General features: G+C 31.7%; 1 protein-coding gene across 7 annotated transcripts in view; it reads right to left on the bottom strand.

Moving 5' to 3' along the window:
- Positions 1–330: 330 nt before the first annotated feature.
- LOC121371289 (MAP/microtubule affinity-regulating kinase 3-like) overlaps positions 331–25,285 on the bottom strand; it is a 51,887-nt gene continuing 26,932 nt past the window's right edge. For 3 of the 7 annotated variants that reach the window (XM_041497073.1, XM_041497075.1, XM_041497074.1), the window contains exons 14-21: positions 24,308–24,459; positions 19,024–19,226; positions 16,399–16,437; positions 15,089–15,235; positions 14,424–14,636; positions 12,556–12,621; positions 10,365–10,400; positions 331–6,796 (exon numbers count right to left, since the gene is read on the bottom strand). In XM_041497073.1, coding sequence (XP_041353007.1) covers positions 6,457–6,796; positions 10,365–10,400; positions 12,556–12,621; positions 14,424–14,636; positions 15,089–15,235; positions 16,399–16,437; positions 19,024–19,226; positions 24,308–24,459 — 1,196 coding nt within the window. In that variant the 3' untranslated portion in view covers positions 331–6,456. Of the gene's footprint in view, positions 6,812–10,364; positions 10,401–12,555; positions 12,622–14,423; positions 14,637–15,088; positions 15,236–16,398; positions 16,438–19,023; positions 19,227–24,307; positions 24,460–25,285 lie in introns of all 7 variants that reach the window. The other 4 variants (XM_041497076.1, XM_041497077.1, XM_041497078.1 and 1 more) reach the window with 4 other exon arrangements.

Genomic DNA, 25,285 nt, shown 5'->3' with positions numbered 1-25,285 from the left:
TGAGAGAGGAAACCCACTGTCGTCACTTCATGGGCTACTCTTTTCGATTAGCAGCAAGAGATCTTTTATATGCACCATCCCACACAGGACAGTACATACCACAACCTTTGTTACACCGGTTGTGGAGCACTGCTTGGAACGAGAAATAGCCCAATGGGTCTACCGAAGGGGCTCGATCCTAGACCGACTGCACATCAAGTGAGCACTTTACCACAGGGTTACATCGAATATCTTTAGTGTTGTCACAAAATGCATGTGTTGTCAAAAATAAAGAATGGTATTCTCAACAGGCGTGTAAGAAAAAAACAATAAACAAAACAAAACACAAAGTTAGTATATTTATACATTTTAATGGATGAATTGTCATTTGCTATCATTCCCTAGAAGTCGATCCATGATGATGTCTTGGTACAATGGTCACTTCTGTTAACAATGAGAAAAACACTTTTATCCTTACATATACAAAGATCTATCACATTCATATGTATATAAACCAATAAAATTTGTTTTATTATTGTTCTTTACAAACTGCATAAAGTTACACTTCCTATGTACAAGAAACGTTTTCCTGTTATTTAAAAAAAAGCAAGAAAAGAAAAAAAAAAGCTGAGCCTTGTTAACTAAATCACATAAAAGATAGAAATGTAATTTTTCTTCATCTCGAAATAAATAAAGACAATATTAAAGCAATAAAAGCAAAATGTCTGTATGAAAGTAAACAACCATAGTTAAATTAAAGTTTACAAACTTCTGCATTTATATCTACCTTACAAAACAGAACTGCCTACAGAATGTATATGAATTTGTTTTGTAAAGCACCACTCCATTCCCAAGAAATGAATGGAAAATGATAAAACATCCTAAGTAATCCATATTTAATTGGATTTGGCCTTATGTACCATATATAATTTATGATAAAACATACAATATAATTATTTTTTTTAATAATCTAATGGTATAACAAAGCAGAAATTTTAAATACAAAGACATAAGTGGACCATGCAATATCTTATGCTTATAAGATAGTGGGTGGGATGGTTAAGGTTATTATACAAAACCCCAAAGCAGTGGGTTGGTTCGAGTTATTTCAATTCAATTTAGATGAAAAAGGACATGTCTGCACTACACAGTAGGCAATTCAATTGGTACGCTACATAATTTCAGTGAATATTTGATGGGCAACAGAGTTTAAAAAATAAGATCTCCCCAATCATGGTGAAATTTTCTTTTTAATAGCCCTTGTGAATAAAAGTGACTTGGTCCTTTAAACCCAATTTTATCACCTTACTAGTCAAGTAAAACCAAATATTACTCTAGCTGATTATAAATTTAACAGCTTAGTCTGTGCCAAGTTATTTTAAGATATTATTTCACAGATATGTGAGTGTAAATTTGGTTATTTCAACGTATACCTCTGAAATGCCTTTTAACACTTCATAAATACAAATTTCGTAGATGTGTGAACAAAATATCTTATTTTCCTTGAAAACACCTAAAAAGCATACTTTTTTTTTAAAAATGTTAAAAAGCAAAAGAAATCAGCAGTTTCAACGTAAATTAAAAGACTTGATGTCAACATAATCCAAGAAGCCAAGCCAAGCCATAATAGATCAATTTCAGACTTTAATTAAAACTTAATAAATATGAAAGTTCTTACCTGGACTACTTTAAAACATACACAAATTTTTTATTACCGGATACCAGTTTAATGCAATAAAACACCTAGTAATTGCTATTATATTATTTTGAATACCATACAATGTTCCGTTTTTATAAATATTAAAAAGAACACACAATTTTTAACACTACTATTAAGCATTAATGCATATATTCCAATCTTCTTGAAGTGAATACCCACTTCCAAGCATTTTAAGTTTGTTGTACTGGTATAATTTGAAATTTTATTATCAGTTAACTGGTGCAATAATCTTGTATACATGTATGAAAATGTAAAATAAGAAAAAAATGTGTGTAAACTCTTGGCAACAATGCTTAAATCCTTGTAAAATACAACACTAGTCAGGAATAAAGTTGTTGTCAGTCTTATCATTTTTAGATATTAAGATGTCAGCAAATCAAAAAAAAAATGTTGTGGCCATCTTGAAATCCAAAATGGCTTGAATAATATAAATCAAATGTAATTTCATTAAAATATGACTCATAATGTAGGTTTATAATAATTTGTAGAAAAAAAAGCATAATGTAGGTTTATAATAATTTGTAGAAAAAAAAGCATGGTGGCCACATTGAAATTTAAAATGGCTATCCTAAACACAAATTTTTAAAATTGGCTTTAATATTTTAAACATTGTTGCTAAGATTTTACCCAACATTTTACAATTTTCATTTTTCTTACATATATACTAATCACAGCAATTTTTATTGTATTGCACTCTTTTCATTTGCTTTTGTACTTTCGTTGTTTTTGGTTGTGTCTTGTTGATCCATTTATGTTCACCAAGTAAACACGACTTTGCACACATTAATTTGCATAATTTGGAAGCCATTAACTGTTGTCACTTATTGCTGTGAACATTTTGTAAATGCAAGTGCCAGTAGTTCTTTCCTATACAGAATTAATTGCTTTACACCTGATTCATATATATACTTTATACAAAATCATAAACAGTTGATAAAAATGTCTTAACCATTTTATAATTATGACGGATTCAATGGAAAAAGGTAACTGCATTTTAAAATGTTTTAATTTTTTTTATTTCAGGTAGTACCATTTCAAAATGTTCTTTTTGTTTTTTTAAAATACATGTGCATATTTACACATCCTCTAAGTGGGTTTTGTTATAAAAACTGAAGTCTATAAGACCAACTCTAAACAATGTATCACATATATTGTACACCAGTACTTACATAATTTTTTTAATGAACTACGAAATTTATTAAAAATATTGTTTCAAGTCAAAATATTTTGTACTGGACCATTTACAAATGTTAATACTGGCTTTACTGTCACAAATTGAGTTTTACTGGTGACGCATGACATGCCTGCAGAAACTGAATACACTGTGGCTGTCAATTTTATCCATCCCTACAAGCAATGTTTGCCGCACTTTTTGCTTTTGAATGTAAAAATAATCAAGGATAAACCATCAATGTTCTTAAATGTGAAGACCGACCTAAAGAGGCAAATTCAGGTTTGGGTTCTTCCTTCAACTTTTATGGTTTTTGTCTTATTTTTGAAACAAATGAGTGTTATATTGATAATTAGTTGGGAATAAACTGGCTAAGATGTAACTGCATTTCATAGTTTTTCTCCTATTTTCAAACGAATCAGTACTATATTGATAATTAGTTGTGAATAAACTTGCTGAGATATAATTGCAATTTTATAAAATGATGTGAAATAACCAATATGCAGTTATCAGGGATATGATATCAATTTAACAATAAAGCTGAAATGATCTTTGAAAAAGATACAGAATAAAGGTAATTTTTCAACATTTTAAATCATATGCACTTTTAAAAATTGATCCAAAAAAGGCTAAAATCAGGGTTTAAAAAAAAAAAAAAAAAAGTTATTTGTCACACACTTGAAGATTATATTAAGAATCCTATGTTGTTGTTTTTTGGTCTAAATTTTTAAAAAGTATCATTATTTTTATCACCTATGCATAGAACAAATTACCAGATTTACATTTAGTATGATTAGTATAATTATGAAAAATATCCAATCCTGTCAAATGTATAAAATTAAAATTGTCCATCTGTAAACATCAAACTGTGAACTGAACTTCATATAAATGTGACATGATTGGGTTTGTTTTTGGTTTTTTAATTTCAGTACCTGTATTACAGATTTAAAAAAAAAAAAAAAAAAAAAAAAGTCGGTAAAAGAAAATATTAGTGCCTTGGTGTACTAAGCAGGATTAAGGCACAACTAATTACTTTTAAAATCAATATTAGTTTAACAAATAGTGAACTTGTTATTCTTAATTACGAAAGTAGTTCCGGTAAGCCCTGGGTTGAACACTCACATGGTTAAATAGGTATGAAATACCAAGCGCTTTACAGATACTGAAATGAATATGGATTTTGTGACCATAATCCAAAGGGGACGGAGGGGATATACAAAACCATCAAAGTTTATACTTAACAATATAATTACATCAAGATTATTATGAGTCATGAGTTTTAGTTTTTCATAAAGATGTACAGATAAATGCATGATTATTTAAAGACAAAACCTCCCAACCCCATCTCCAAAAACCATTCCATGTTCATAGAGTGGTTTAAATAATAGTCATAATTTAACATACTAGTTAAAGTACATTTAAATTTCACAGTATGATTTTAAAAAACCATACGTTGTTATGGACTGCTCAACCTACATTACCTAAAAGTTGCCTAATATTTCAAATAAAACTATAGGACAGTGGAACATACTGAAACTGGATGACTGTATGACCATACTATTTATTTGAGAGACAGGATCTAGCAGTTAGAGGACATTTCTGGTTTTATTTTATTTACAGAAGTATACATTGTTTCTCTTGCCATATACTTTTTATCTGTAATTTGGTCACTAATTAGTAATTATCTTTCAAAACAATTAAGTGTCCATTTCCCCATTAGTTGTCAGTTTGGAAACTCAGAAACTGGTTATCTGTGATACATGTCATTACCATTTGTCAAGCATAAAGTAATGTCCGTTGTCATTCACTAAGTAATGGTTTCTTCATATTAGTTAATGGTAATACATTTTTACCTCTCTTTTCAAAATTTACAGGTTTATTTACACATGTAATTAAAAAAAAAAAATTCAAGACCAGTAATTCAGCCAGTTTGAACAGGCATCCGGTTTGTTCAAGGTCCAGTTTTGGCAGGTTCCAGTGTCACAAATTCTATATTCATATTAACACAAATATGTTTACTAGTAGAAATCTGTAAATCTTAACTACTGAGCAAAACTACTATAATACGAACATTCAAGTTTTTATTTTAATTAAATTTATTTTAATTTAATTAAAAACAAAAAAATAAGAACATGGATAGTCCTGACTTTAAAAAAAATCTGTATTGTTAAACCATTAACACAAATATATTATGAATCCCATATGTTATCAAGTTATTGCATAACCGGTATGCTTCTTATGAAGAGAACACAAAACAGTAAAGTATGATCTCAAATAATAAAAGATCATTCTATAGGTTCTTTTTCAAACCACCGAGTCGCTTCTTAAATTAATTTTATATTAAAAATATACTAACATTAATATCATTGCAAACAATATTGCACCAGTTCACATAATGGAAAATATTTCAATACAATGTAATCTGGTTAAAAAATAAAGAAAACTTAACTTTCACCTTCCGCTGAAAACCTGTATCACAGTAATGATCCTTGAACTGGCAGCAGTTGACCAAAATAAAAATAGAACTTATTTTGTGTCCATCTTCATTATGAATAAATGACAAGCAAAAGACACACTGCCTACAGAACTGTTGCTTTATCTTGACAATCACTGAATTGTTATGCATTGTATAAATTTATGTTTATTATTACTGCAAACTGCATTTTAAAAAATCCACAAAAACAAAACAGAAAAAGAATTAGAAAGAGCAATTATCTGTTTAGAAAAGAGAAACAGTTATTAAGCATCAAAGAGTCAAGTGTTGATGACATTTAATTTTTTTTTTATGTATCTGCAATTACTTTTAGAGACAGTTTTACAAGCATTACAAAAGTTGGTGAACAAAAGCAGAGAGATTTGCTGTGAAACATAAAATGAGATATGAGGTTGTAGAAAATGGATGGAATGGCGCTTTAACATGAGCTAATGGTCATATCATCTCAGTGGGATCTGCCACTCTGAGAGGTAATCAAACCAAACGACCAGCTGTCACAGAAAAAAATAAAAAAATACACAATTCCTCTAAATAGTAAATTGCTGTCAAACAAAGTACGGCACTTCACAAAATTACTTACTTGATTTTTGCCTAAGTAAAGTCTGGCCATTTGTAATTCCATCAGATGTTGTGGTGCATGAAATGATATGGTTCAACAACACAGTCTACACAACAAATGTACTGACCTTCCCTATAGTGGAGACCACTGGGATAAAACACTACCATCAAATCACCAGATGACACATAGCTCCTACAAGAGACAACTCTCACATCACCCACTAATGAAGGTTAATTTACAATGGTAAACAATACCATCTCGAACAACATAATTTATAACAAAAATTATTCTGCTACAAAAATTTTCTCATTCCCAAGTTTTATATAATTCTGTATGTATAATTTACAATAAAATTGTGTACAAAGGGAACTGAGAAAGCCTTGTGCAGATGATCTGTACAATTTATACACATTATACAAAATAAAACCCTAATTGATGAGTCCGAGATGAAGTCTGCAGAGGACCAGCTATGACAACACCGTGTCGGCCTGTTCCACAGACTGAGTGCAGTAACCAATAGTCACAAACATACATTAAAGTTTCAGCTCATTAGCAATTTTTGATGCAATGTTTTTAAAGCCTATGGAAGTGCCAGCGATCCTCTTGAAGCGAACACCATTTAAGGAAAGCCTTGGAAGTTTACACACTTCCATCTCCCATTGCACAAGACTATCTGTATTTGGATCACCATGGACACACACTAACAAGAACTTTTCTCTCTGTTCGTAGTCACAGTTGTTAGCATCAAGCACCTTGCGAATTTCCTTCATCATATCATTGGGATCCATGGAACTGGTGGTTTTCATGCTCCATGTGAAGCGCAATGACCGGGGTTTCACGGGATCACCAGCTTCTTTCGATTCATTCACAGACCTGCGGAACAATTTGCTGAAAATTACAAAAACAATCATAACTAACATGGCGAACCCTCTCTCACAGAGTCTGCTCTGTTTCGTCACTGTCTGCAGAGACCGGAATTATTATTATGTATGAAGAAATACTTTCTCTCCCATAGTACCAAACAAGAAATACACTGGGATCAGTTAAGTGCATGCATGACTCGGTGATGAGTTGTTTCCAGCATGCAAATATTGTTTACGTAAATAATTTATGTATAATTATTTTATTTTTTTAAATTTTAAATTGAGAAATCAAAGGCTGCATGCAGGTTATTTTAAAATGCTCAATTCCGACAGAAGACTAAGTTTTTAAATAAAAATAAAAACAAATAAATACTTAACAAATAAAACGTTACGGATAAAATACAAAAATGAATAGAAAGAATTAAAGCAATCCAAAAAGTTCAAGTGATATTAGAATATGGAGACAGTCTTAAGATTATGAAAGAAAGCTTGGGGAAAATGGCATGCAAGTTACAATGGCAGGAGATAAATGTAGTCCATGCATAGTTGATACATGCTTACCTGCTGTTTACACAAAAACTAGGCTTATTGGTCATGTCATTTACAATTTGTGATCTTCACAAATAGTGGTGCCATGCTTTTGAATTTTTTTTTTTAAATGAAAAACAGATTAAGATGACTGCAAAGTGCAACTTTTAACAAGGAGAACAGTTTTACGCAGATTAGATGACTAACAGAGAAGTTGTGAATCAATGATTTCGTGTTTGGTACACACTGTGAAAGTATATTCATTCAAATAGGTTACAATATTTTTGGCACAAATAGTGCAAAAAGTCCCAAAACATCTTTCCCACTCGGTGAAACGAAGGTTGCCAGTAAGAAAAGTGAAGTTAAAATGAATAAACCTTAAGTTTAATGATGAATAAAGAATATAAGTAAATACATGTGAACGTGCAAATTATTTTTAATTAATGAAATTATAATATATAATTAAATACCTGAAAATAAAGTTTAGATACATGTAAGTAGGTGTGCAGTGATTATATGAGCAAGGAAGTAATTCATGTAGAGATAAAAAGCACTCTGCAGCGTAGTTATTAGCCTAGAAAAATGTACCAACATTTGTTTATTTTACTTACCACTTACTGATCCAAATTGTATGTATTAAGTCAGTAACTACTGTACCTCTAAACCATATTATAAAAGGTTTATAATAAAAACAAAATTTTTTGTCTTGTAAATATTTAATTTGTAAATGCTAAACAAAATGTAGATTGTGCAATGTAAAATGTGTAGCAAACTATAAATATATGAAATATTAACAAAATATAAATATATTTACATAAAAATTATGGGAAATATATTGGGTTTTCCATTTTTATGACAAAAGGAAAATGACCAACTTTTTCCTACAAGCAATCAAGTAAAAAAAAAAATTACATGCAAAATTGGATGCACATGCTTTTTCATTGTTTCTATTGAAAGTGCTTTTTCTAGAACTTAAAGATCTTATTACCAGAAACACATGCCCGTAAAAAAACCCAAAAAAACATTTTTATTATTTTAAAACAGTACTGTGGGATTACAATTAACACACAAAATTTGCTTTAATGTATTGAAAAATGTCAAAATTAAAAGCAATTGGTACAATAAAATAAGACTATGTTTAGTGGTTTTAAAGGTTTTTGTTGGTGGGGATAGGATTATGCAAAAACGTCACTTCCTAGCACAACTAGTTTTTTAAAACAATCCTTCCCAACTAATATAAGTTATAATTAAGGTCGAGTGTAGTATTACTATGCAATTTACTGTAAATAATCATTTTTAAAAGTGAACCAAAAGAACCTACTTTAACAGATTGTTCAGGCAAAAATGTGTCCAATACATGTACTACAACCTACTTTATGTTTGATAAATATGCAATTAAATGGATGTGATACCTTTTTGAAAATAAAAGCTGGAACTATTTTAAATAAGCTGATACCTCTATGCTATACCTCAATAAAGGTTACTTTATAGCATTTCAGATCTAATCCAGTCTACTTTGTGAAAATAATTTTATTGGAAAAAACAACAAAAAAACTACCCAAATTGGATAAAAATTTGAAAAACCACAACTTTGAATTAACTGTAGAAAACATCTAGTTAATTAGAGCAAATATTGTTTTATTATAAATATTAACCGTTGAAGACACTAACAATTAATTAAATTTATAATCCCAACAAACAATTACCATCACTCAAGAACAGACAACTTGCAACTGAGAATTCACTATTGGATAAAACAGTCCACCATTTTCCTGGCACATCTGCCACAATAAAACAAGAATCTCACTGACATGGAAGCTGTTAAAGTAAAAAAAACCCATCTTGCTGCTAAATGGTGGACAATATATTTCATACCTTGGTAGCCCACCTTATGCAAAACTGAAATTTAAATTGATGCATTGGAAATGGAATAGTACTGCACATGTTAAAAACACACATGCAAATATTTACGGGAAAAATGCAGATTAGGTATGAATAAAAGCACAACTGAGTGAGTTGACTTTTTGCCAAGCAGTCGGCAGTGAAATACACACCTAGATTAATAAGTTAACCATCATCATCATGTGGCAGTTTAATTCCAATCAAATGAAATGAAATATTGTTCTTGCCAAGAATTTCACGAAAATTGTTCGAGTAGTCATAAACCTGTCCGTGAAACAAAGTACAGTATTTAATTAAATATCAGCACTGTATTAATTATGCAAATTCCTAATTATTTGGATAATATATCACTCTGTGATAAGATTCCAAAAAAAATTGGCAGTGTCGCTATCCACAGAATTAAGCCTACACACACAAATCCATGTTTAACTATTCATCATTCAGGGTTCTGACAGGCATAAAGGAAATATATTCAAGCACTTCTTAAGCACATTTTCGACAAACTCAAGACTAAAAGTTACTCAACAACAAGCAAACTCAAGAGTTCCCTCACTTTATTTCTTGAATGGACCATTTTCAGTGCTTAAATAAATAGACAGCCTGTAAAATATGACTACTCACCGTTTCCAAATTTTGCATAACCCAACAACTTTTTTTGTACTTTTCACCATCCACGAAAACTTAAATTCAAGGGTTAACTGAAGCTCTTTTGAAGCATAAAAAGACAAATTTACTTTAATACTTTAAGTCCAGCACTGTTAAGCATCACTCATTCAATCAAGAAGTTTACAAGTCTGTCCACAAAGTAACAAAATCACTATATATTAATCAATGTGGAAGCATGCATATATTTCTGTAAATACTGGACACCAGGGAAGTCAGTGTAATCAATCAAAGACATTCCACAAATGTATTCCATCAAACATGTCAATAAGTGTTCAATGTTGAAACAAGTTTGCTATAAATACTAGCAAACTCAAGCTAAAACAATCAAAACATTTTAAATGAACACAATCAATTAAATTCATAAAATGCAAAATCACTATTGATGCAAACCGAACAGGTAATAAAGTTAAGAACTGCAAAACAAATTTCACTGTTATTCAAAATAAAAACATTCCAACATTAATTTTTAAAAATTTAGTTACCCTGGAATTACTGAGCTGCTAAGCCAAAAACGTTTGCTATTTAAAGAGAGAGATGTAACACATTAAAACACATAATAATTATCAAGTAGCCAGAAATATAGAGCTTGTCCTAGTGACAATATTCGTGAATGATTACATAAGTAGTTGAAACTATTTTTAAACTAACCATTATTATCTTACTGCAAACATAATGAAACCATTTACCAACAAATCATGACGTTAGTATCATGGGGCATCATATTAAAATACTAAATGAAACAAAAATTACTGCAGTAACAAGGTTGCAATTGGCTGACATTAATAGGTATTTAAGATATCTGATTTATCTCCTTTTTGCCAGCAGAAGATGGCTTAGACACATTTTTTAAACATCAAATAAAGAAACACACTATATAAATCTGATAAAAACAGAGATAAAAAAAACTGTGAATTAGTTTAATGTTTATATCATTAATTGGTTTATAAACTGTTTATTCTGCAAACGGTGATCTCTTCATAAAATTCTGTGTCAATCCAGCCATATATAAAAAGGTGTAACTGTGATAAAATTTGCTGTTAAAAGGTGAGTCGGGGGATTAAACGACTAGCTAATTGGACAGCATTAATGTGGTCATGATTGCAGAACCTTCCAAGGAATTTACATCTCAGGTTACACCAAAACAATCAGCCTGTATTAAAGACACTGCTAATTTATATTAGTACAATGAATTGTTACTGAACTGTATTAAAAGTTAAAGTTTGTGTGGTTTAACGACACCACTAGAACACATTATTAATTGGATATCAAACATTTGATAATTTTGACATACAGTCTTAGACAAGAAATCCGCTACATTTTTCCATTAGTAGTTTAAAAAAATTAATAATAATTTTTAGAAGCAAAGCTGGCATAAAGAAAATATAAAAATAATATTATATTAGTACCAGAAATTATTTCTGAACTGTATTTCTGCCATGGTCATGTCATTAAGAATTTTGTTGTTGCTGGAGGTTTGTTTTTTGTTTTATGAGAAAGACGGTTTACGATGGAGCTATGTCCCACCCTCTGAAATGTATTACTGCTATGGTCATGTTATTCAGAATTTTGTTGGTGGTTTTTTTGTTTGTTTGTTGTTGAGGGGTTTTGGGGGGGTTTGTTCATTAAAAAAAAAAAAAAAGTTATGAATGTTTTGTTTAACACCACCACTAGAGCTGGCATAAAGAAAATATACAAATAATATTATATTAGTACAATGTATTATTTCTGAACTGTATTTCTGCCATGGTTATATCATTCAGAATTTTGTTGATGCTGGAGGGTTTTTTTCGGTTGTATTTGTTTTTGTTTTGTTGTTTGTTTTGGGTTTTTTGTGTGGGGTTTTTTCTAAATAAAAAAACTTGAGCAGTAAAGCTGGCATAAAGAAAATATAAAAATAATCTGCATAAATGACATGGCTTTATATGTTAAATTTACATCCCCACTAGCTATCTACCAATTAATTAACAACAGACACAACTACTAGGTCTCCCACAAAAAAACTTCTAGAGTCAGGTATAATACCTTGGCATGCTTATGTCCGATTAAGAAGCGAGGTTTGGTGTTATGGCAGAGGAACTGACAAACACATATCATGCATGGTTAGAGTACAGTGCAACTAACAATTAAACCCTCTTATGTATGAAACTATCTTCGGTTATCAATGTCGTAACTTTTATCATCATTATCAATAGTATCAATCCCAAATCACACATGCTCATATTTTTTTTGGTTAACTTACTAAACAACAATGAAGTTTACACAGATCACACGGATCAACATCTACACACCCTTTTAATCACATATTTTTAGTTATAATATATTCCATATAATAATAATAGTATCTGAACAAAGTGAAATGAAGTGAAATGTGCATAGTGAATAAAGGTTTTCATAAACTGTACAAGCATTATGATATGAATGTATTTCTAATGTGCCTTTGTAATGCTATGAATGTGAACAGACACAAAACAAAATTTAAATTGGTTCATTGTCTACCTCAGTACAAAGTCTGGCCTGACTACAAATATAAAAATAAGATTGGGTTATAAAGCAAGAGCACAAATAGTAAACCCATCTCCTTATGACAACACAAAGAGTTGTCTACCTACAGGAAAATACCCCTTGTCCACCTGACTATGAAATTGGGGTCCGTTTATTCCCAATCCCACTTACATGTACTTTGATCCAGTATTCCTTTTGAGACGTGTGCTGGGAGGTTCGGGATCCTGGCCATCCAGTCTGAATTGGGATCAAAATTTACATCATAATTTATAAAGATATTTTACAACTTTTTCTTGCCATGAACCTAGAACAGATTTCATAATCTCAATATTGTTATACACGTATATATATTTTAGTATCAGCTGTGTGTAGATGTTAATCAGAGTGAATTTTAATTGATTTATTTCTCATATGAATGCAAAATGTGTTCAAGATGCACCTCACAAGGCACAGTTTGTATATTTGTGTATTTTTAAATGGATAAATATATTTTGTATTTGATGTAGCAGAGTTTCAACTAGAAACAGCTACTACTGCATTCATTATTACTCTTGGCATTAGGCAAAAATAAAACTTGTGCTTTCACAGACAAGGATATGAAATACATTCTGGTTCATGCAAGTATCTGTGTTAGTATCAATACATCAATGAGAATTTACATATATATCTACATTAGACATACGCACACAGACACACAAGCAGTCACACATACAAATGTGGACACAGATTTTCTAGACTATTTTATCGCTACAATATTGTAAACCATCGTAGGCTAAGATGTCACTATGGCATGCGTTTTTGTTTGATATCGCAGTTGTAAGATAACTTCTAAAATCTATAGCCAGGTCTCTGAGAAGTAAACATTGGATCAACAAGTTACACAAAAATGTTTCAGGTAAATCAATTCATTTTGCGTAACCCATTACGCATATGTAAATTATGTTCTAAATTTATGCAAATAAAAAATTGGTTACACTAAAACAGATTGAGTAAGTGTTATGCGAATGAAATAATTGTTCATGCAATTTTCAGAGGCCTGTACCTATATATATATATATATATATATATAAAAAAGACTGAAACTATTAAAACTATTAATAGGTCCAATACAATATAATTTTATATCAACTATTAATATTGGGGCTCTATTTAATATCTCCATTTCTTAATAACTTTTCATGTCTTGAAAGGCGCGATTACACCCAGTAACAGCTTGACAAACAACATAAGAGAAGTATGGATTCAAAATGGAATTATTTTATGCCCAATATAATAACTATAAAAGAAAACAAGTTTCAGAATCAATTAGAACATAGAACACATTATAATTTCCACAGCAAGTTCAATTATAACTTGAGATGAAAAATTAAGTCTACATATGAGGTACAGATTTTTTTTATATATATAATGTTACTTATTTCAGTAGAAATACTATGCCCTGTGATGAACAAATCATGAGTCACTTGTTGAAAGGGAAAACCTAACAGGTCCATCAAGGTGGTTTGACCCTACAGCTCAAGCACCTATGGCATGTCCTCAACCATTCCCCAAATCGACAAAGCAAATTAACTTGAATTTACTGAATATATTCTTTACCAATTCAACAAAAAGCTCATTAAAATCAAATTCATGGAATATTTGTACATCTAATGTCATTTTGGCATAACCATGTGTTCATTTTGTTGGCATGTTTGCACACATTCAAAATTCAAAGTACCGTGGCAACTTCCGTAGCCAACTTCACTTTTGTAGTCAGTTAATGTCAATTAAACAAGGTGCCAATTAGTTTTTAAAAGCACCTTTATTTTATTTTATTTTAATTGGCTAATTGAATCCAGCATTTGGTAAATAACACTAATAACAATACAAAAAAAAAAAAAAAAAAAAAAAAAAATTGCCAAATAGCTAATTTAATCAGATATGTTGTCCAGTATATATGGACCTGGTTTTTATAAAAAAAATTTTTTACAGTAAGCACATGCTTTAAAACCTTTTAAAAATACCAACAAAAACAACATAATGATATTGCCACAACTTACCTAGGCCTAAATTTAGACGTTATCCTATTAAGAAACGAGGATGAGCGTTGACCGCCAGGGCCCATGGCAGATGTGTCCTGAGTATGTGATGGCCCATTGTATGGACTAACAGTTTGTCGTCTGTCTTTTCCATGGTATGTACTCCGTGCTACTGTTCCTCGCTGAAGATTTTGTTTATTCAGAGGAATTGCTAATGGTTTTCCTGGAGCAGTCCTAAAAACAAATGGGGAAAAAAAAGGTGTCAATCTGAGACAAAAATGTAACATAATACTGGAAAAAAGTCCTTTTCAAAGGAGATCAATTATTAAGGACTCATATCAATATTCATTTTGAGTTCAACTGACAAAACATTGTTGACAATACGAAGTAAAATAAATAACAGTGTCAGTTTTACATTATTAAGGAATTCCATAACAGCAAAAAAAAGTTTAGTTTTGTTTAACAACACTAATAGAGCACATATATAAATCATCAAACACTTGGTAATTTTGACATATAGTCTTAGAGAGGAAACCTGCTACATTTTCCCATTGGTACCAAGGGATCTTTTATATATACACCATCGTACCAACAAGATAGCTCATACCATAGCCTTTGACATACCAATTGTGGTGCACTGGCTATGCCCCACCCACTATAAAAATAAATGCAATCAAGTGACTTACGTTGGTCGATAGGCAGGTTCTCCATCACAAGATAATGGTGGCAAATCTGTAACCCGAGAGGCTTGAGAAATACTGGCAGATTTCACATGACCTTTAGGTCGAGCTGCAGGAGCAGATTCCGACGAACCTGTCGAGTTTGGAAGGTTGCTGCAAACAAATTAATTATAACCATAAGCCTTCCATGTAATAGGCCAAAATATTCCAATATCAATCCTCTTTCATTTTCACTGCCTTTGCTTCAGATGTTTTTTAAAACAATTTTTCGCAAATATTGTAGCATTAATCTATTAGCTTGCTGTACATGATAAGTGTCGAGTTTGCTAAAAATCATTTGCAGGAATGTGGGGGAAAAGAACAGCTGTTTATATTTGTGATTGTCCCTCAATGCACGGTGTGGTATTTGAAGCACTTTAGGTAATTCCCCCCAACACACACACTCCCACACCAACCCAAAATATTTTAAAGTAAGTACAGTCAACTTTCATTATTACTGTGTATTTAAACTTTATACTGATAATAAATCATCTTGAATTATTTTTTTGCTAATAGATACATTTATATTTATTTGCGTAGGCTAAAATTATTAATTTCTATAAATGAAATTGCTATTACATTAATAAAGAAAGAGTTGCTACTATAAAATTTGTTTGATTTTCCATTTATTTATTTATTTAAAAATTAAACAAATATCTAATGACAGACACATAATATACTATTTAGCTAATTAAAGCCTTGAAAAGATAAGCACCATTTGATATATACCAAGAGTGTTAACCATAACCTCCAGAAAGACAATGTTTTATAACACTAGTAGTGATTAAGATGTAAAAAACTGTTATTGTAATACATGATCTAACTAATCTAAATAATGGGTATGATTAGCATTATCAAATCTAATATAAGTATATCCCCATATGCAGGTATCCCAGCTTCTCATACTATAGTTGGAACGAGACCCCCACTGATACGGTTAATGAGGATAACCAATCCTATAACTTCCACAATCACAGATGGAACACTACCACAACTAAATATGGCTCCCTTGACAAGATGTTGTAAGCACAGAAGACTTAATAAAGAAACAAACTCTTGTCCAGCAAGCTAACAGAAAATAAAACAAATTTATGTTTCCATTATCAAAAGGTCAAATAGTATCTGAATGGATTAAATATTACTGAACTATTGAAGCAATGAGCAGTGAAAACTACACCTCATTTTGATTTACAAGCCTAGGTAAGAGAGAAGGAAGGGTTAATGTCAAGAAGCAGGGGTTAGTTGATTATGTTTCCATCAGATGGAAAGTCAGTTACCTGGAAGCTGCCGTGTCATTGTGCCGCTTCCTTCTCGGACTGGAAAAATGAGAAAAATGAAGTTTGGAAACATGCAAACGACACTGAATCATGCAGTTCCCAGGGGAAAAAAATCAATCTATTCGAAAACTCATTCTAGGAATCATGCTGTTTCAGAGATTAACTATTTCACCACATATTGGTGTCTATTCAGTGTTGATTTCTGCAATCCATGCCCATATTCACAAAGAAACATACAAAGAAAACCTTCAAACATGGAAAAAAAAGCAAATGGATTCTTTATCCACCAGCCAGTTTGTAGCATCAGGAAGAATGAATTAAATTGATTTGGTTTTTGAATCGCAAAACAGGAGTATATCAGTAAGCAACAGAGCTGGGAATATTGATTATATGTAGTTGTTCCCCCTATTGAATGTTAAAGCATATTCTTAATGTACATGGCATTAAATACACCACAATCAAGCTCAAATGTAAATCTGGTTTATACAAATTTCTATGACTTACTTTTTCAATGTTAAAATTTTAAAAAAAGAAAGAAGATAATATATATATATATTTATCATATAATATCTTACATTTTCAGTGCAATGTGATATTTTTTAGATCACATACTTTAAAGAATTCGATAGCTTTGCAAATTAGATGTAAATTAATTGAGGTCACGGTACTAGGTGACACTCCATAATTGATGTATGCATTCATAGTCTTCACACAAAAACATTTCAATAGCAACTTTACATTGAAAGTTGTCCAGCGTTCAGAAAAAAAAATATGTTAAGCACTAGTTTATTTAGTTAAGGATATCCAAAATGACATCATTCAAATTAAGACATCATTTCCATTCAAATTCTTACATCATTTGAATATCGGGTAATGGCTGACTGGAATTAAAGTTGCGTATACAGTATACAAAAACACGTTGTATTAAGCATGAGATTATATGATAAAGAGATTATTACCCTCATGTGTTTCTGTATTGTCAATATCATACATTAGGAATAAAAATAATGTATTATGCGAGCATAATATAATTTTTATTCCTAATATATGATATTGTCGATAGCGAAAAACACTGGTAATAACCTCTATATATATACACATTTATTATTTTAATTCTGCAAGTACAATTCATGATTAATCTCATTCTGCTGAATGTTTTTTTTTAATTAGATAAATTTTTATTTTAACATGCATGGAAATGAACATCCACAGTCCATGCTTCATTATGTAGAACAAAGTTTGTCAAGAATGGAATGACATGAAACTTACGTAGATCTTACAAAACAAGTTATGTCATCAAAATGTTACTGGGAAAATACCATTACCGTATATCTTCGCCTGTAAGTTGATCTCGGCTATAAGTCGAGTCCCTAATTTCAAGCCCTGAAAACGTATTTTTTTATTGACCCGTTTATAAGTCGACCCATGAAAAACTACTTATAAATATTGAAATATTTCTTATTTTCAGCACATGAGAACAATAATATTTGAACAAAAGAAAATTATTTTACAAACTTCGGTTTTCACGTTTTGTACATCGCAATATAATCAGACTATTCCAATCAAACTATCATTATTACATAGCATCAAAACGAAATATTCCCTTAGTAGAGAGTGAAAGCTGTTTGACTGTTACTGTATAGTACTGTACAGATGGTTTTGTGCACAGACAACAACTTTATTTATAAACACTGACAACAGATCACTACGATAAAACTGAAAGTATCACGTTTTGCCGCCATATTAATACATGTAAGGAGGATAACTCTGGAAAGTACACTGATTTTTGTACCAAATGATGTGTGTCCCTATTGCTCTAGATAGTGAACTGCAGAGATCAGTCTATTTTAAGGGTAAGCTCAGTAATATTCATGAAGTTAATCACCGCCAAAACATTGTTTGAACAACCATTAATGCCAGTGACCAGATTTCAAAATAAACTCAGGCAACAGGTAGTTAGTATTGTTTACATTTTTACTATTAGTGATGACTGTTAATTTAACTAAGTGGACTGTTGTCTTGGCATGTGAGTGAGATCGTACGCCTTTTCGCATAACCAAAACCGTTCTAATGCAAAAAAAAAAAAGGTTATAAAAAATAAATGTGTGAAATTAACATATTTGAGTATAAATACATGGCATACTTCAACAATAAAACTTGTAAAATAATCCCCAAAACAGTAATATTTTTTGGTGAAATTTTTTTACCCTCTTATAAGTCGACCCCCCCAAGTTATAAAATAATTTTTGGGTGAAAAAAATTTGACTTATAGGCGAAGATATACGGTAGTATCTTGCCATCCATGAAACAAAAACCTACTAAAATTCATTTGCCTCCAAATAGTACAATAATTTTTTCTTTACCTAGCATGTGTTTTCCCCGCTTCTGAGCTGTGATCGTTCAGGACACAATGATAGATTGTACATGGTGATCAAGTTAACTACTTAGTAGTAATAGCCTTTCAGCATTTTTAATACAGACAATCCAAATCCCATGATTTTCAAGTCATGGATAATGTTTAGGTTTATTTTTAATTCTTTTTTTAATATTCCATAACATTCAATGGTTGTGAAGAGCAACATGGGGACTCTATTAAAAACTTGAAAAATGACATCAGCTGTGTACCTGCGCACATCTTGGCCATTTGTTGTTCTAGATGGTTTGTCTGAAGGTGTCCCTGACCGGTCGCCAGGACTGAATGTGCTCCGTCGTGGAATGCTCGTGTTTTGTCCATGGGATATTACACTGTTTTTTGGTGTTGACGTCGCAGAAGATGAATGTGCACTCTTCCGTGGCATGGTTGCTCTCGCAGAACTTGGTGCGGTTATCTGACAACAATATTTAAACAATGACACATGTGCTTCAAGTAGGTAGAACAATGAAAAATTAAGAAATAAATATGTGGTCAAACTTTTTATTTCAAGCAAAAATATGTACCAAAAAATGTAAATTAATGAAAACCGGACAGAAAAATATTTAGTGGTTAGAAAGTTATAGCCCTTTGAAGTTTGGCGTGCTGTGAAATATGTCTGCCAAATTTGAATCCTTTTCTAAACTTGCCGGTTAAACTCTAACTACTAATCACCATGTGTATATTTCACTTTAAAATCGATCTGAAACACTCCAAATATTATTCTGGAATATGTAATAGTGTTCTTGAAGCCACTGGAAAATGGTAACAGTACCATTATAATGTTACAATGTAACCATTAACCTTAACGTCGTTATAAACGTAAAATCGGAAAATAAGCAGTACAAAGTGACATTGTTTTCACAACTTAATATATATTTAGTTAGCCTATCAGGACAATGCAACGATACCCCCATTCTTTTCCAACTTCTATTATGCATAAATAGTGAAACAATGTTACATAAAAAATAAAGGCAGTGCACATGGGCGATTGAATGAGCACGTGACGAAAGCTAGTGGCAGGGACTAGTCCATTGTAATACAATAGGGTAAAACAGTCTATTTAATGATAGTGAAATTATTTTGAAGAAAAATAAAGTTGGTGGTGGGGGGAGGGGGTGACGGGTCTTTTGGGGGTGGTGGTGGTGGTGGGTTTTGTTTTGTTTTTTTGGTGGTGGTGGTGGTGGTGGTGGTAGGGGGGGGGTTCTTGATTTAAGCTGAGTAACAAAAAATACATTTGGAAAAAAAATATAAAAGGCTGAAATTTTTTTTTTTTTAAATGATGATAATACAAATGTGATTAATGATAGTGAAAATATTTCGAAGAAAAATAAATGTTGTTGGGGGTGGATGGGTGACGTGTCTTCTTTTTTGGGGGTGGTGGTTTGGTGGGGGAGGTCTTGATAATAATAATAATAATAATAATAATAATAATAATAATACAAATGTGATTATTGCATGCCACTGTAAATATAGATAGAAAATGTGCATGTTTGTCTGGATTTGTTTTTGTGTTTTTTGGGGGTTTTTTTTTTGGGGGGGGGTTGGGGGGGGGCATGTGTGTGTGTTTGCCGATGGGGAGGGGTATTTTGTATTTTATTTTCGGGTGGGTTGGTGTTGTTACTGGGGTGGTTTGGGGGTGGTGGTGGATTGGGCTATTTGTTTTTGTTTTATTTATGGTTATTTTGATTTGCCTGCCAGTTATGCTTACAATCATGTGTACAAAAATGTCTTCATCTAACATGTTGGACATCTAGGCCCTACCTATCTTGAAAAATCGACATGCAAGACCAACATTATAAACATGTTTATACAAATACTAATGTTACAGTTACTAGGTCTATGTTTTTAGGATAAATAATTTTTGCTGTTATTACAGCAAAATTTGCAATTTAGCATGTTTATAATACAATTTAATGCACATATAAAATGAATTTGAAGCATTGAAACGAAATATTTTGTAAAACAGGCGCCTGTGCAGGAAACTGTGTAGAGGTCAAGACTGTGGCTAGCAAAGGTTTTTGTGTGCGTGTTGGGATGGGGGTGGGGGTGGGGTCATGTTTCCCTGGAAAATACATTAAAAAAGAACATGCAATATAGCATGTGGGGAGGGTACTGTGTGCTGATCGGAATATTACCTAAAATATCTTTTTATTTTTTTTATTTAACTATTAAAATTGTGTTACTGTCACACACAATTCTTTATAAAAACTGTAGGTGTGTTTCTATGAAGTTATGCTAATTAATGTGAGGCGAGATTGCTGCTTTTAAAAAAGGAAGACAATTTCCATGCAAGAAACAACCAAAACAATGTAATTGTGGGTGAGAGCTCGCAATCCATAATGTATTTGGGCTAGATTCACCTCCGATATTTAACACATGGTCAGTTATAACAAAACGCAATTTCAGCAACTTAGGCCCTGATATTTATTTTTAAAAACTAAAACACATGTAACACACTAGGCAGTGCCTGAAGCGATGCATTATGGGATTGATAAAATGGCTGCCACCATGACTGCTGAGACAACCCCAGTTAGGACGCCTTGCACTCAAATGCGCTAGGGTGAAATGACTTGAAACATAGAAACAGGTTCAATTTAACAACTGAATATGTTAACTCGATGTGCCGAAGTATAGAAATATATTCAAAATCCATTTGCATGGCTGTTAACAAAAGTAAAATGTTGTGACTGAAATTTCAAGGTACAGGGCATTGCCCTGGTTGGGGGTTTAGATGGCGGATGTCAGTGCCATGATTATATCACCATTCAAAATGGTAGTGTTTTACATGACAATTGTAGTCCACTTTAAACATGTATTTCTCCCAACCCAAACCCTGTTATTATTTTTTTTATTGGACAAAAACATTAATTGATGGGTCCTGCAGTGAACCTATATTAATAAAAATAGTCCTATTAGGCTGACATTTGCTGGGGTGTTCTTTCACAAGCTACGGAATTTTTTTTTAAAGTTTGCATTATTACTTGATATTATTTATTTAGGCTTGACCGCCAGCTAATGGACGGCAAATCAAATATTGAAATACATTTACATCGGGTTGCCATAGTCTTATTGCAAATTCATTATGGTCGTTAAAATATGGGGTAAAAGCCAATGTCTGATACTGCATTACGCTAACGTTGAATAGTCCTTTGTTGATCTTTGTGTCCATTTAACAAATACGTAACGCAAAATCTTGCAGTTTTAATACCCCTCTCGCTTGTGTAACATTTTGTGACCATGTCATATTTTACTTTGGGGTCTTTAGTAATACATATATGTTAAAATAAAACGGCAATAACTGGTTGCATACTTTATTAATTAACATTACGTTGTACAGTAACACCCCCCCCCCCCCAATTACGTTTTGTCACACATCCCATAATTCCTACTCTCCTTAGTGCACGTTGAGTAGTTCTCGAATGACCCCATTATTCAATCATAAATAATAAAGAAGTAACATACCGCTGGTCGGTAAATGTTAATTTTTCACCGGATCAATTTTATTAAGTCTCAATATCTATAATACGCAATCTAATAATCTCCCAGCAGAACTATTACATTGTAACAGTGTTCAAACTCGCACGTGCTGTTCGTCACATGGTGTGACATCGGGTACGGCCATTACTTCAAAGGGAGTGAGTAGCACATTTAAATTAGGGGGTTTTTTCCACTTAATTTACAACTACTGTAGTAACAGGTTTTTTTTTAGGGGGGTTTAATTACAAAAACCGTACCAAACATGATTTTAATTTTTTTTAAAATAATAATAATAAAATATCTGGGGAAAAAAAGTACGAAACATATGTACACACCTTTTTACAAAATAAGATTGTCTGCTTAAAATAGCACAGCAAATGGTAGTGCAGGATGCACATTAAGTCAATACTTTTACTTTCTACATCCGTAAATAGCGGATTGGATAGATAGATAGATAGATAACAATTTAACGTGCCCATATACCACTAGGGTTGGACGTGATGCGATAGATCCCAAATATGTGTTAACGCAAATGGATGGATTAAAACAAAAAGTTATATTCTTCTACCAAAAATATATTATATCAGACAATGTAGGCAATATTACTAAAAACTACGATACAACAGACTGTATCAAAACAGGATACACCTAATTTGTATATCTAGGTCTGAGTTGTTCGTCACGTGTTCATAATCGATCGGAAAACCAATGTCGATGTCATTTGTTTTTTAAATATACAATTAGCTAAATTTGTAAACATTTTTATGAGTTCAAGTGTCCACGATAAGAGCAACTTTGGGAATCTTTATTGGGAAACTGTTGGGTCGAATGGTCTAATTGGGGAAAAGTTTGATATTGGATTGGGAATTTACGTTAGGGGAATGGGGCCGTTCACCAGCCCCAAAATGTATAGTAGTTTATACCCTGGGATGGGTCCCTAAAGGGGGTCAGTGGGGCGAAGAAAACGTCCGAAGCAATCGGGTTGACATTACGGAAACCGAAAACGGCCGAAGTGATTTTCATTTAAAAAAAAAAAACCTGACTGAAAAAATAATTTCCACAATTTCTCTGACGACGGAAATCCGTCTCACGAAGTTCAGTGTTTTTCAAAGTACATTTAAAATATCACATTTCGTTATCAGTGACAAAATCGACCTTTCTCTATAATGAGCCACGTCTTAAATACCTCAAAACAGTTCTAAAAGAAGCCATTGACGTCAGACGCCACATTAAGACAAAATATCATGTGACCCTATCAGCTGTAAAAATGGCCGCGACGTCATACTTTTTACGCGACGTCATTGACAGAGCTCTCTTGAAAATCGTTATTGGTGTAGTTTTAACCGAATTACAAATTAAATAATTATATCAGCTGGAAAGACGATAAAACGCTGTGTATGTACATGTATTTAATATCACTGTATTTTATTGGGAAGCTGTAATATTTGTGTTGAAAAGTGAGTCATTTAAGCTGGTGGCAGATATGCAGCGCAAAGTGACGTCAAACTTTGTCATACCTACTTCAAGCTTTACAAATCAATAAACTCAGATAGATTTAATCTGAACAATTAAGTAAATATATATATATATATATATATATATATATGCCAGGATGATAAGTTCAGTCCTGAACAAAGATGACTAATAAAAAATATTTTTTAGACAATTAAATATATATATATATTAAAAGAAAAAATATTTTTAATAAAATTTTAAATCTTGACAAGAATAAACATTAAAGCAGATTTCATTTGGGATACTTAATCATAAAATTTCCACATTCTTAAGTAATGTAACTTCTACACTTGCTTGTAGACAATACCATTCAAACAAAAGTACTATAAATTTTATTTCACAATTATCAATATTTTTATGAGTGCATAAACTGTACTCTTTTTGGTAATCTCCTAAATAACAATTTCATCAACATATTTGTTTTCATAGTTTTCAATGCAGTGGCATTAAGCCTTTCTTTACTAGCAGTCTCTGACAGTTGTCATGGACAAAGGTTACAACTACCTTTGGAGAATCAGACGTTATTGAACCACCAGATGGTGTTTTCATTCTTGCTGTTAATGTGCTTTCTTTTGTAGCTGGCGCCGAATGATCTATGGTGTTTTGCCGTCTAGAGGGATGAGCTGATGACTGAGATTGGGAAGACCCTGTTGAACCTAAGCAAAGCAATCACAGTACATGAATTATATATGATAGATTCGGGAAAATCCTGTTGAATCTAAGAACAATCACAGTACATAAATTAAATGCATATTTTAAGTTCTAACTTGTGTACAAAACTAAAAATGAATTTGTTTAGTTACAACTTCTGTGAATTATAAATCAAAGTTTAAGTTTTATTTTGATATATTACACATAAACAATGCTGTACACAAACAAACTATCAACATTTCAAATAATACATGTTAATATTTAAAATATGTATAAATATTATACTTATTAAATGTGTATCATTTAAAAACATAGATTATTAATATTACTAAAGTTCAATGCAGTATAACAAAATATGGGGTAAAGTTTTAAGTATTAAAAGCTGTGGTAGACATGAATTCACATTTATTATATTACTGAAGTTCAATGCAGTATAACAAAATATGGGGTAAAGTTGTAAGTATTAAAAGCTGCGGTAGACATGCATTCACATTTTTTAAAAACCTAAATATTTAACCAAAGGTTAAACACAGCAAATCCACTAAACCATTCAAACTGTATGGTGTATTCAGAACAGAAAAGAACAGAACAGAACAGACCATAATCCAGCATGTTTTACTTAATATACTAACAGATAAGAGTTCCCTGTACATTTCGTCTTGTTAATATAAACTTTAAAAGAATATTCTCAAGATTTTAGCAAAGCCTAGATATTAATCTTTTGTAAGCTTGGCACCATCTGGCATTTAAGACGTTATGATGGGTTTACAAATTATCTTATATGCAGTGCAGACTGGCCAATTTTGTTTTTAGAAGATAAACCCAATAATA

The sequence above is a fragment of the Gigantopelta aegis genome, chromosome 4 (genome assembly GCF_016097555.1).
Source record: "Gigantopelta aegis isolate Gae_Host chromosome 4, Gae_host_genome, whole genome shotgun sequence".
NCBI lineage: Eukaryota > Metazoa > Mollusca > Gastropoda > Neomphalida > Peltospiridae > Gigantopelta > Gigantopelta aegis.
This window is presented reverse-complemented; position numbering and strand designations above follow the sequence as displayed.